This window comes from Phaenicophaeus curvirostris, chromosome 5 (genome assembly GCF_032191515.1).
Source record: "Phaenicophaeus curvirostris isolate KB17595 chromosome 5, BPBGC_Pcur_1.0, whole genome shotgun sequence".
Taxonomy (NCBI): domain Eukaryota; kingdom Metazoa; phylum Chordata; class Aves; order Cuculiformes; family Cuculidae; genus Phaenicophaeus; species Phaenicophaeus curvirostris.
Genome location: NC_091396.1, coordinates 5,650,053 through 5,663,095, shown reverse-complemented (window position 1 = coordinate 5,663,095; position 13,043 = coordinate 5,650,053). Strand labels below are relative to the sequence as shown.

General features: G+C 44.4%; 1 protein-coding gene across 6 annotated transcripts in view; it reads right to left on the bottom strand.

Annotated features, from left to right (window-relative positions):
• The window catches only part of ANO5 (anoctamin 5), a 60,901-nt gene extending 57,205 nt beyond the window's left edge, over positions 1-3,696 (bottom strand). For 2 of the 6 annotated variants that reach the window (XM_069857443.1, XM_069857444.1), the window contains exon 1: positions 3,577-3,696. In XM_069857443.1, coding sequence (XP_069713544.1) covers positions 3,577-3,637 — 61 coding nt within the window. In that variant the 5' untranslated portion in view covers positions 3,638-3,696. The remainder of the gene's footprint in view (positions 1-3,576) is intronic. The other 4 variants (XM_069857445.1, XM_069857447.1, XM_069857446.1 and 1 more) reach the window with 2 other exon arrangements.
• Positions 3,697-13,043: the final 9,347 nt, after the last annotated feature.

The following is a 13,043-nucleotide window of genomic DNA, read 5'->3' as shown; positions in this document are numbered from 1 at the left end:
CCTAGGAATAATCTTTAAAAAATGCTTTCACGTCAACAAACCCTTTGCTTTAGCCCTGTGGGAACTTGATACCCCATTCAGTGTTTCCACAAATAGATCAGAAATTACTACATACATTGCTCCAGTAATTAGAGACGGATGTAGATTTGAACAGAGGCCTGTAATTTATGATATTAGTATGAATCAACAATTCTGATGAAATAAGGGAAGTATCACTCTATTAAACAGCAGTATTTGGCCCTGAATGTTGAGGAATTACGAGAAGGCAACCCACTGGCACAAGCACCGTTTGCAAGCCACGCCATCAGCTTTTCCCAGTGTTTTGCTGCTTTTCTCAGACGGAATATGAGCAAGATGACAGCCAACTGAAGTAAGAATTTCAGTTTAGATCAATCTTAGAGCATTTTGAATTCGAATCACACTCCTGCAAGTTTTGAAAAAGGAACCATGTGTACAAAGGCAGCATATTTAAAACTATAGCATGGTGCCAAATATGAATTCCCAGAAGATCCAGAGTCCTGGGGATGTATCCCACAACGTAGCTACTGGAGCACTAACATTTCATGCCAGAAAAAAAATGCTGAAAGACAGCGTAGACATAAAGAAACATTCCTAACAACATACTGTCATCTTATTTCTCTGATACTTACACTCCAATTTTGCAAGTTCACTTCTCTTAGTTTTTAATAACTGAGGTAAGAGCCGTGCATCTTCCAAAAGAAAGTAAAAATCATGCACACAAAAATGGAAGTTACTACTTCACATGGGTGTAATTCAACAGGAAGCCAGAAAGCTTCCTTCAAGGTAGAAGTTTTGCACACGGTCTCTAAACACAGATTGCAAGCTAAACTTTCTAATACTGCTAAGCAGTTTTTAACCCCCCCCAACCTGTTCCTCAGCATTCAAGTTTAATGAAATGCAGCGGTAAACTGGAATTAAATACAAACATACCGTCTAAATACGAACAAGTCTTTAAGGGAAATAAGTTAGCAGACTTTTTTTCTTCTGTCTTGTTCCTACTGACTCACACAGTCTCTGCTGGTGCATGTCAAACATCTATAACTTGGAGCCCCCTTAAGAGGCTATCTTTTCCTTAAAAGCACAAAGCAGATGTTTAGATCTATGGGAAGTCTCAGTGGCAATTTATGCAGGCTGTTAAGTTTTCTAAACCATCTTAAGAATGGTTCAAGTATTTAAGAAACATTTTTTTTTTTTCTTAACCTTTAGAGATTCTGGACAACAATTTAACATAAACTTTAAAATGTCTACTCACTTTTCCTCATATTCCATTTGTTTCTGTTTTAGAAAAGTGGTTGATTAAAAAAAAATTAATTGAACCGGTGCAAGACTTTGTATGGACAGTTACGTGCTCATCTTCATTCACTGAAACCCCTCAAATCACCTTATATTTGATGTTTACAACTACGAAATAACCCATCTGTAAAAAACCTGAATGCTGCGGAATGAAGTTTACAAACCTGACTTCTAACATCATCCCCTAAACGGTTATTGCGTTATCCATAAATATTTTTTAGTCTCAAGTTACTTCAGAACAACCACCAGTTAGAGCAGGAGCTCAGCCCAAAGCCCTTTTCATCGCCCACAGGCAGCAGGACGGGCAGTGACTCAGGCCTCCCCACAAGACTGGAAATGCCTTGCCAGCCAAAAGCCTCTGACATCCATCTGCTCCTGAGCGGCGCTGCCAGCTCTGCCCGGCTTTCTCCAAGAGGGCAAATGCTTGTCTGACACTTGCCCTGGACGTCTGCCTTGCTGCGGGTGCTCCTTGCTGTCACTGCAAACAGCCTCTTTTCCATACTTTCCATAGTCATTAGCTGCTATCCTATTTCTTTGAAACAAGACTGTCAAAGACACTGAAAATTATGAATTTGCACTAGTGCTCAAGGTGTTTAATATGGTATTACATGTTTTTTCTAAAAAGAGTCAGTGTAGTCAAGCTGTGAAGGAAAACACACAACCCAAGAGGCCAACCCAGCAGCTCTAAGTGGTCCTTTCCTGCTTTAAGATAGAATCATATATAGAATCATAGAATAACCAGGTTGGAAGAGACCCACCAGATCATCGAGTCCAACCATTCCTATCAAACACTAAACCATGCCCCTCAGCACCTTGTCCACCCGTGCCTTAAACGCCTCCAGGGAAGGTGACTCAACCACCTCCCTGGGCAGCCTGTTCCAGTGCCCAATGACCCCTTCTGTGAAAATTTTTTTCCTAATGTCCAGTCTAAACCTCCCCTGGCAGAGCTTGAGGCCATTCCCTCTTGTCCTGTCCCCTGTCACTTGGGAGAAGAGGCCACCACCCTCCTCTCTACAACCTCCTTTCAGGTAGTTGTAGAGAGCAATGAGGTCTCCCCTCAGCCTCCTCTTCTCCAGGCTAAACACCCCCAGCTCTCTCAGCTGTTCCTCATAAGGCCTGTTCTCCAGCCCCTTCACCAGCTTCATTGCTCTTCTCTGGACTCGCTCCAGAGCCTCAACACCCTTCCTGTGGTGAGGGGCCCAAGATCTTCCAAGACTGATGGTGAAGCACGATTTCCACGAAGATACGTTTCTAGGTCAGTGTTTTTTTTTTCTTTTTAAATGTCTGTACGTTCTTTCTGAAGATACCATCACACAATCTCGCATCTGACTGTTGATTCACGTTGCCAGCTGAGCCACTGATAAACACAGACTTAGCACTTGCATCATGCTGGTTTACAAAATCATCCTATTACCACATTTATTATAAGTAATTCCATTACATATTGACATGAACTGGAAACAGTAACCTGGCTATTACAAACAGGCACGGCCCCAACACAAACCCACCGGGTACCGGGGCATCTTGGATGGAGCGAGGCAGGAGAGGGGATGCTCCCACCTTCCAAAGTGGGGTGACCTCGACTGCTCTGAACCTCCTTGTGATGACAGTCTCTGCTCATGCAAGGCTGCAGTTTAGCACCGCCTGAACCCAGCTAGGGCTTGGGGCATGGCTAAAAGTTTGCTGTAGGGCTAAGGCTCCCTTTGCACTGAACCTCCTTGTAATGACAGTCTCGGCTGATGGAAGGCTATGGTTTTTCACCCCCTGAACCCAGCTAGGGCTTGGGGCAAGGCTAAAAGTTTGCTGTTGGGCTAAGGAACCCTTTGCACTTGAAGTCTGTTCAGACGTAAGAAAAAAGTGGTAGCTCTAGTTTTTGTTCTGAGCTGTGTGCTCACGCAGGAGCCATTTTTCCCAAGGTTTATTTGGGGTTTATAAAGACGTCAACAAACAGCGCTCAGGGTAACTCAAACGCGCTCGGTGCTCGCCGTTTTCAGTAGAAGCCGGACGACTCCAGCCGGGCTCGGGAGGTGCCAGGGATCCACCCCCCGTCCCAGACGCCTGCCTGAGGAACCCTAGAAGGGTGCGGGACCCCCGACCACCTCCCGACCCCTGGGACACCCCTCTGCCTCCCACCCGCAACGCTTCCACGGGTTCCAGGTCGCCACCAGGCAGGAATCCCCGCCGCACCCAACCCCGTCCTCCCCGGGACCAAGCGGAACAAAGCGGCTCTGCCCCTTCTCCCCCCGCGTCTTTGCCTCCTACCATCCGCGGACAAAGCCATCTCGATAAGGGTCTCATTCCCTTTCTTCCCCAACCGATTCATGGCGTTGGCTTTTCTCCTCTCTTCCTCGCCCGAGGTGGGAGAAGGGAGGGGAAGGAGAAAGGGGGAGGCGGGGGTGGGGGATTCCTCGCGGGAGCGGCCGGGTGAAGAAAGGGTGAGTCAGGAGCGGAGCTGCCGCCCCATGCATGCGCACTGCCCGCAGAGGCGGAGTTTGGAGAAGGGGGGGGGACCAGGCAGAACGGGGGGAAGCCGGGGGACGCCTCCGAACGGGCGTGGGGCTCGCCCCGGGGAGGGATGCGGGCGGGGATGCTCCCCCCGGGGGGGATGCGGGAGGGGATGCTCCCCCCGGGGAGGGATGCGGGAGGGGATGCTCCCCTCGGGGCGAGCCCCGCGCCCGGTCAGGGATGCCTCATTCCCTGGGGAGGAGGGTAAGATGTGCATTAAAGCCTTTGCTTTTCCGCTACGTAGCGAGAAATGCCCCAAAGCGAACTGGGAAGACGCCCAGGACGTGAATATTGATTGCATCTCCCAGCCTTAGGTGGCATTTTGGAAAAGCGGCCCTTTAGCACATTTGGATTTCTTCCTTTATATATACACCAAATAGGACTTGGTTTTGGTTTTTTGGTTTTTTTTTCTTTGTTTGTTTTGGGGTGTTTTTGATGGAGTTTTGTGTTTCATAGAAACATAGAAAACTTAGGGTTGGAAGGGACCTTAAAGATCATCTAGTTCCAACCTCCCTGCCATGGGCAGGGACATCCCACTAGATCAGGTTACCCAGGGCCCCATCCAACCTAGCCTTGAACACCTCCAGGAAGGGTGTTTTTAGTTTTTTGTTTGGTTTAGTTTTTTTGTTTGGTTTAGTTTTTTGTTTGGTTTAGTTTTTTGTTTGTTTTGGTTTTGGTTTGGTTTGGTTTTTCCTATCTGCATCTTCCCTAATACTTTGATACAAGAAGTAGATACTATTACTATTACTTTGATTTCAAGTTTAGATTGGACTTTAGGAAAAATTTGTTCACCAAGAGGCTGCCCAGGGAGGTGATTGAGACACCATCCCTGGAGGTGTTTAAAAGGCGAGTAGATGAGGTGCTTGGGGACATGAAGTGGTAATATAGGTACAATTGGAGTTGATGATCTTTAAAGTCTTTTCCAACCTAATGTTTCTATGATCTAAGTAATTATATTTTTTTGAAAGTTAGACAGAATGTTCACCTGATAGCATGTTTTCTTTAAAGCAGTGTTTTCCCAGACACTTCTTTGAAGATAACGTCTTGTGTGAAGTGTGATCTGTGCTGTACAGATGTGTCGTCTTCTCTAATCGCCTCTGTTCGCAGCCTTTCCCTGTCTCAAATGCAGGGTCAGACAGAGCTGGCTCCAAAGCTCCAAACTAGTAAGAGATTTGACTGTTGAGAAGTTCATAATAACATTAACATTAGACCTTGGAAAGTAATAGAATATGCATAAGATTTCTGGACAAATGTATACATATGCACCTAAGTGGGAAATGTATTCTGTCCCCGGCTCTTGTCTTGTTGCACGTGATTGATGCAGATAATTTCCTCACGTTGACCAGGCCTGATAAAGGCTGCTTGCTTTCTAAAATTCCAAAATGAGTCTTAGAGAGTTTATTTGTTGGCATTTTCAGTACCATTTTCATCTCCCAAGAGAGAAGAGGGGAAGCAAAGTGAGATAGAGGAATATTCCTTTTGTGGGTCAGCATTGTGGTTTCTCACTGGCTGGCATCAAAGTCCCCCATAGCTTCCAGTTTACTCCCCCTGTGCTGTAGGATGACGCGGGGGGAAGAATCTGAAGACTAAAACTGTACTCTGGTTTTGTGACGCCTCACCTGGAGTCCTGCATCCAGTTCTTTGGTCTTCAGCATAGGAAAGACACAGATCTGTTGGAGTGAGTCCAGAGGATGGCCACAAAGGTGATCAGAAGGCTGTAGCACCTCCTGTATAAGGAAAGGCTGAGAGAGTTTGGCTTGTTTACCTTAGAGAATAGAAGGCCTCACAGAGACCTTATAGCAGCCTTCCAGGGGCTACAAGAAAGCTGGGGAGGATTTCTTAATCAGGGAGTGCCATGACAGGATGAGGAGTAATGGTTTAGAGCTGAAAGAGGAGAGTTTTAGATGAGATATTAGGAAGTATTTTTTTCCTGTGAGGGTGGTGAGGTACTGGAACAGATTGTCCAGAAAAGGTGTGGATGGCCCATCCCTGGAGGTGTTCAAGGCCAGGTTGAATGGGGCTTTGAGCAACCTGATGTAGTGCAAAGTGCCCGTGGTGAGGGAGCTGGAACCGGATGCAATTTGAGGTTCCTTCCAGCCAAAACCATTCCATGATTCTACGAAAACTGAGAAAACTAGAGAATTAATATAAACAGCTTAATTATTTTTAAATGAGGGAAAAAAAATAAAACCAAGAAAAACAATGCAAATGGTGAGCAGAAACCAACTGCTCACTATCAACTGACCAATGCCCTGAGCAACAGCAGCGCCTGCCAACTTCCGCCCCACCAGTTTTATTTCTGAGCATGATGTCATATGGCATGGGATATCCCTTTGGTCATTTGGGGTCAGCTGTCCTGTCTGTGTCCCCTCCCAGCTTCTCCTGCACCCCTAGCCTGCTCAGAGAATAACTAAAGCACCTCTGTGTTATTAATGCTGTTTTCATCACAAACCCAAAACATAGCCCCACACAAGAAGAAATTTAACTCTATCCTTGCCAAAACCAGTATAGTCACTAATTCTTCTTTACTGAGTATAAATTTTCTTTTACTTTTGATCTTGCAGGGATGTTAAGAACAGCAGTTCTTCCACTGACAGGGCAAATTTAAGCTGGTCCCAGGCAATAAATGATAATGCTGTTCACTGTCCCGATTACAGGTTCAGAGCTAGCAAAAGCATTGTTTTGACTAAACAATCCTGGGTTCTTTATAAGTTGTAGGTGAGATGGAGAAAGAAATAAGAATAAAGCCTGAAGAAGGGGAAATGAAGCATGAAAAGGTGGCAACAGAAACATAAGACATTCCAGGTCTTGGAAAGGAAACTAGGCCATCAGTCTGGCTGACTCTAGTCTAGACTTCCACAAGAACTGTGAAGCAGAAGGCATCTCCCAGGACTAGAGCCCAAGGGTGTTGGAGAGGATGTGAGGCTCCAGTTGCACCTGCTGTCCCTTCTCCCGGAGCTGGCACCATTTCTGTGTCTCAAACAGCCCCATCTCCTCATCCCTCCCTTCAATAATCTGAGGTAGTTTCCAACAGGCTGTTGTTCAGTACATGTATTTCAATATTTTTTGTTCATTAATATCATCTAAGACCTTCTTTTAGATTAACTTTTTGTATATTGAGCTTTTACTGCCTGAGTAACCATTTTATGCACAAAACTGATAGGGAGTTCTATTACTTGGGCAACTGCAATGCAACAGTGGTTTCATGACAGGATTTCTTAATCATGAAGTTAATCAAGTAAAGTCACTCAGTGAGGGTGCTGGGCTGGTGTTCACTTCTACATGCAGTATTAGGCCTTTATTCACATTGTGCTGCATTACTGCTTCAAGAAGTATATTTTTAGTTAGGAGCAAGACCTAAAAATGTTTGGTTGCTTTCCAGAATCTGAAATGTTGACAGCCGACTGAATATGAGCCAGCAGTGTGCCCAGGTGGCCAAGAAGGCCAATGGCATCTTGGCTTGGATCAGAAATGGCGTGACCAGTAGGTCCAGGGAGGTTATTCTCCCTCTGTACTCGGCACTGGTGAGACCGCTCCTTGAATCCTGTGTTCAGTTCTGGGCCCCTCACCACAAGAAGGATGTTGAGGCTCTGGAACGAGTCCAGAGAAGAGCAACAAAGCTGGTGAGGGGGCTGGAGAGCAGGTCTTATGAGGAGCGGCTGAGAGAGCTGGGGTTGTTTAGCCTGGAGAAGAGGAGGCTGAGGGGAGACCTCATTGCTCTCTACAACTACCTGAAAGGACGTTGTGGAGAGGAGGGTGGTGGCCTCTTCTCCCAAGTGACAGGAGACAGGACAAGAGGGAATGGCCTCAAGCTCTGCCAGGGGAGGTTTAGACTGGACATTAGGAAAAAAATTTTCACAGAAAGGGTCATTGGGCACTGGCAGAGGCTGCCCAGGGAGGTGGTTGAGTCACCTTCCCTGGAGGCGTTTAAGGCACGGGTGGACGAGGTGCTGAGGGGCATGGTTTAGTGTTTGATAGGAATGGTTGGACTCGATGATCCGGTGGGTCTCTTCCAACCTGGTTATTCTATGATTCTATGATTCTATGGATTTATTCTCATGATACAGGGTGGCAGGAACAAAGAGGGTGTGTACAGCACACCAAAGGGTGCCATTAAACAACTTGTACCTGCATACAGTGCAACGGGCCACAAGGTTCAGGTTATAAATTGTATTTTCTAAGCCTTTAATTTCCTTGCAGCATTACGTATCTTGGAGAAATGCTTTTATGCCCATAGAAGGCACAAGTAGAGCCAGTATTCAACAGGAGCCAGGATCAGCAGAAACTTCAGTGACCCTTGCTAGGTTTTGCCTTCTAATTACACACTTATTCTTCTCGGCTCCACCCAGCATGTGTGGTGGCAAAGCCAACCATATCAAAAACTCTGTAAGTACCACGTCTAGGATGCCAAAGATGATTTTGCAGATCACTGTAATTGGACAGGCTCATGGTTTGTTGAGACACTGAATTTGTGTAAATTACACAGTGGCCTGTGTTAGGGACGGGACAAACGGCTGCTATCCCAGAAGGAGCTATGTATGGAAGGCCTCGTGCCCATGGCAGGCACGTAGGAGATCCATGCAATACTCAACCTTGAGGTTTCTTGTATATTCAGAGTTTAAGCAGCCATTGTTTGACTTGGTGGTTTCACAGTATGCTTGACTAATCCAGGGCCACGTTTCTGTCAAAAGGCACAAACCTTTATCCCTCGCACCCTGTATTTTCAGGGCTGATCAGTCATAAGGCATTACAATGAGTCAGGTCAACCTGGTAAACTGACTGATCTTTTCTTTTCTGTGTTTTCAGTTCCGTGACTCAATGCATGCAACAAGTGCTGCCAGAAAAAAAGGAGGAAACGAGGAACCACACAATGTCAGGACCATTTTATTGCTGAAAAATCAATCCAATGATCAGGTATGCCATAGTGTTTCTGCTTTTGCTGGTCTAGAGTTCAAACCCTGTTTCTAACACAGTATATACATAAACCAAAACCAGAATAAAATTACCTAGCGGGCTGTGGGTCTGGTAGCAAATATCACCAAAAATTCCTAGCAGTGATTACATTTAGGAAGTTCAGCAGTAAAGCAGATAGTTTGTAGCTCTTAAAAAGTCTTGCTTTGCATGATGGTTTTTTTTCAGAAACATGAAACTGATTTACAGGCCTTCATAGTTTAAAAAAATATTATTTAAACACAGGAAATTGTTGGGATTAGAGATTTAAAATATGTCTGTGCCCATTGTTGTCTCAGGAAGGTACCCCAAGGCCTGTTCAACTCACAATTTGCAGCCTGAGATCCTAACTTTTGAAAGTGGTGTTAGAGGACTGTCTAAACTTTTTGGCACTATAGCATCTTTGAAAACATGACCCTGAGTCCTAAGTCATGTGGAAAATGGAGCTTCTGTGTCTATCAGTTAGATGCTCTGAAGAAATTAATTGTCTACTACCTGTCCTCTGGGAAGGAATCTAGTACATAAAGTTTTTGCATTTACCCCTTGGAGACCTACCTCTAAGTTGTTCAAATCATGTATGCTTTCAGGATTCCCTGTGTTGTTCCTGTCATGTATCCATGTCACAGTATCAGAAGGGGCAGCAGCTTTCTGCAATTGAAGGTGTGTGTATTGCAATACAGTCCTTTTGTTTTAAAAACTTGTATATATATATTCAGAGTTTTAGTAAGTTTTCAAATCAGACTGTGAGCACAAGTTAGAAATAACAAAACATAGTTTTGAAACAGAAGCAAAAGGGAAGCAATATATCTCTTTCCCAGCCTCTTCAGCCTGCTTTTTTCTCTTTGATGGTTGGTTTGCTCTGAGATTTCAGCACATGCAGGCTGCATCCCAGAAATGAATGTTGCTGCTTCAGGAATGTGCTTTTGTTAACCAATACAAGGCCATTGAGGCTGTCTAGTTGAAGAGCTAACCTATTTCATTCCCTGTCTTTGAATTAGCCCTTTAGAATATAAGTAATAGCATCATTTGGAAAAAAATGAATCTTGTAGAGGCCAGTAGGGCCAGATACCAAACAGTCTTGGAAAGGTAAAGTGACATTCAGGTGAAAGCTAGATGCCCAAATCCAGCATTGTGATACCCCAAAATGCCATTCCATTATCACAATCTTTTTTTTTTTTTTTCTTAAATGCATCACAAAAGCAGCACAGTTTCTATATCCTAGGCAATAACATCAGTTACAGATTCAACACGTGCCTGGAGTGTGGGAGATCACAGGTCAATTACTATGAGTGTAGAGGGTTCAGCCTCTCCTGTTGTAGGGCTGGGGTGGGTTTGGGGAGGGGACAAGCAACTAGTCAGGAGATGGGGATGGTGGGGAAAGTACTGTGTGCTTTTCTGTGAAACTGGCCACTTTAAAGAAAGGAATGTAACAGCCACTGGCCAGAGAGTCTGTCTGGAGATGTCTTATGGGCTCCTTAATCTCTAAACTCCTGCATTTTGCTCAGAGGCTGTTTGACATCCGACTCTTCCCCTCCCTCTGTGCACAGTTCCTAAGGCTAAACCCAACTGCTTGAATGCCACTGTAGGGTCAGGCGCTAAGAACTACAGCAGCTCTTGCTGATGGGATGGGTATTTGAATTTGTATATCGAGACAGCTCAATCTTTGTGTGTGCTGCCCCACAGCCCTAAAACCACCAGGAAATGAAAAAAAAGAGTGCCATGAAGGGCTGTGGTACAAGGTGGCAGAATGCAAACGCTTCTCAAAGGAAGTAGAGAGTTTTACATGTTATGCAAAAGTTCATCGTTCACTGCATTTTTTTCCTACCCCGTCACTTCTAAAATCATCAGCTGTTTGCAGAAAGCGGTGCAGGTAAGAGTGACACCTACGATGTCTAAACAAACAGATGACTGTAAAGACTATAATCTACCTTTTTTTTTTCTTGGCCAGAATGACTACACAGTTGCAATAGTAGTAAAATCAACTCTGTGGTTTGCACTCTCCCCAGGGCAAGGAAAATGCATGGGCGCGGTCCCAGCTAAGCCCAGCCACGTCCCAAGGGTGCTGGCTGCAGGAGGAAGAAAGCCTGAGATGGGGGCACCAGCTTTGTGCCCTCTGTGTGAGTGAGCAACAGTGGTTTTGAGAGAGCTGCTAGAGATCAAGGTATTCTTAACAGAAGCCTGTATCCAGTTTCAAGCACAGTCAGACGTTTTAGTTCTGTAATCTTGCAGTTACACTCCCATAACTGGATTGCCCCGTTTACAGCTGCCATCAAAGCCTTCATAAAAAAATAATCCAAAGAAACGACAAAAAAAAACCCACAAGAAAAATTACTTTGATGTTTTTTGGGGGGTAGAGGGAATGCATCTCTTTCCTGCAGGCAGAGACATTCTTAAGGATACTTCAGTATGTACAAAATCTATTCACTAACAACGTCTGAGGCGTGATTCTTCACTCTCATCATTTCTCTGTGGATACAGTTCCATTGATTTTGCTAAACTGCTCTTAAACAGCATGAGTGAAGATCAGTATTTAATTCTGATGGGTTGTGCACTGATAGGTACACTCACATAAAAGAGTATTGAATGAGGTGGGGTTGGGATAAAGCCACTGCATCAGTTCTGGCACTTAAATTATAACGTTAAGATAAGAAGTTGTACCATCTTTGTAAATTCCTGTGTGCTTCTAGTGAAATCATCCATTTTCTGTCTTGTCTTTATTTTATAGACATAGTTTCTCAGCGTTTAGTGCCCTCTTGTGGTGATAGTGTTTTCTCCTGTGAAACTAAATAAACCTCATCTTTCGAATTTATTTATAAGTAAAGTTGAATTGTATTATTTTTTTAAATGCAGAAGACTGTGTAATGAGTAAATACGGCTGATGTGTAAAAATCAGAGCAGTGAAATGTTGTGGGGGACTTACAGCTCTAGGAAAAATATTAACAAAGCCAGTTCAGTTCAGTGTGCATTAATCGACTTAGTAAAGCAGAATTGAGTGATAAAGATACCACAAAAGAACAAGTGAACAAAAACCTGCAGTTACATGAGATGCACATTAATATTCTGTGTCATCACAAATAAATTTGTTAACCATCATTTCTGTACACAGCTTTTAATGTCTTGTGCATCTCTAACGTGCACATAACGTGCACAAAGTATATAAAAATTATGTCAAGAGGTATTAGCAGCTTTGTCAAAAAATGTAGGAAAATGTAAGTCCTTCAGTATGCATATTAATAAGGGAAAGTATTCAAGCAGAAGTTATTTAGCTGGCAGGCTGGTAACAATGATAGAAATAATGGTGCAAGTTATTGTCAAATTCTATGGGCAGTTATTGAGTGACTGTATTCTTCTCTGCTGCTTATAGTGTTCTCCATGAAGAATAATAGCGGTTATATTGTAAGCTTTAAGAGAATGTTTCACATTGCCTGTCATAAATTACTGTTAAGTTCTGTGTATTTGTTAGACTTAGACTTAGTTTTCAAAGCATTCATTGCAGTGCGTATATAGAGCACGCCTATAAACAACTTAAACAGAGGAAGCATCAGCATCTCTGATACCAAGTGGTCAAGGTGCAGCATGTTTTTTTACCTCATCTCCTTGGGTAGACTCTGCACGTTAGCTCCAATGTCTTGGTTGAATGTTTCCATCCTTCACAAGCTCATGCAGCTTCCTATTTTGCTAGCAGTGCTGTTCTCCTCTTTCCATGAAAAAGCTCAGAGAAGAAGCTGCCAAGGCCTCTTACCTTACAGAATGGTCTAGGTGTAGGGCTGCAGGTACTACTTCTGAGCAGAAGTGAGTGAAAATAGGTGTGCTAGGAAAGAAAACAATATTCAGTTTTCTATGGAAGCAGGAAAGAATCAGAGGAGAAAAAATTTTAAAACAGCATTTGTAGAAGCAAGTAAGATGGAAAAGGCTAGCCCTTCACAGCCAAATCTCTGCATGGCCAGCTCTCTGCGGGGACAACCCTGCACAAAGAGCCCTGAGTGACTGGAAAGAGCTCCTTCCGATGTCCAGGGGCTTTGTGGAGCTCAGCATGCACTGGGGAGGGAGTTACCAGTGGCATCTGCCAGACCACTCACTGACAGGTGCTTGAGGCCCCTAGGTGGAGTTGTCCCAGTAGAGAGCCAGCTATGTAGAGGTGTCCCATGGAGAGTTGGCCACAAGAGTGAGTGGCAGAGAGTTGTCCTAGACCCTAAGCAAGATGAGGGTGTGTCGAGCTGTCTGCCTTAGGGAGGACTCTGTGACGGTCATAGGCAGAATGGAAGGTGACTAAG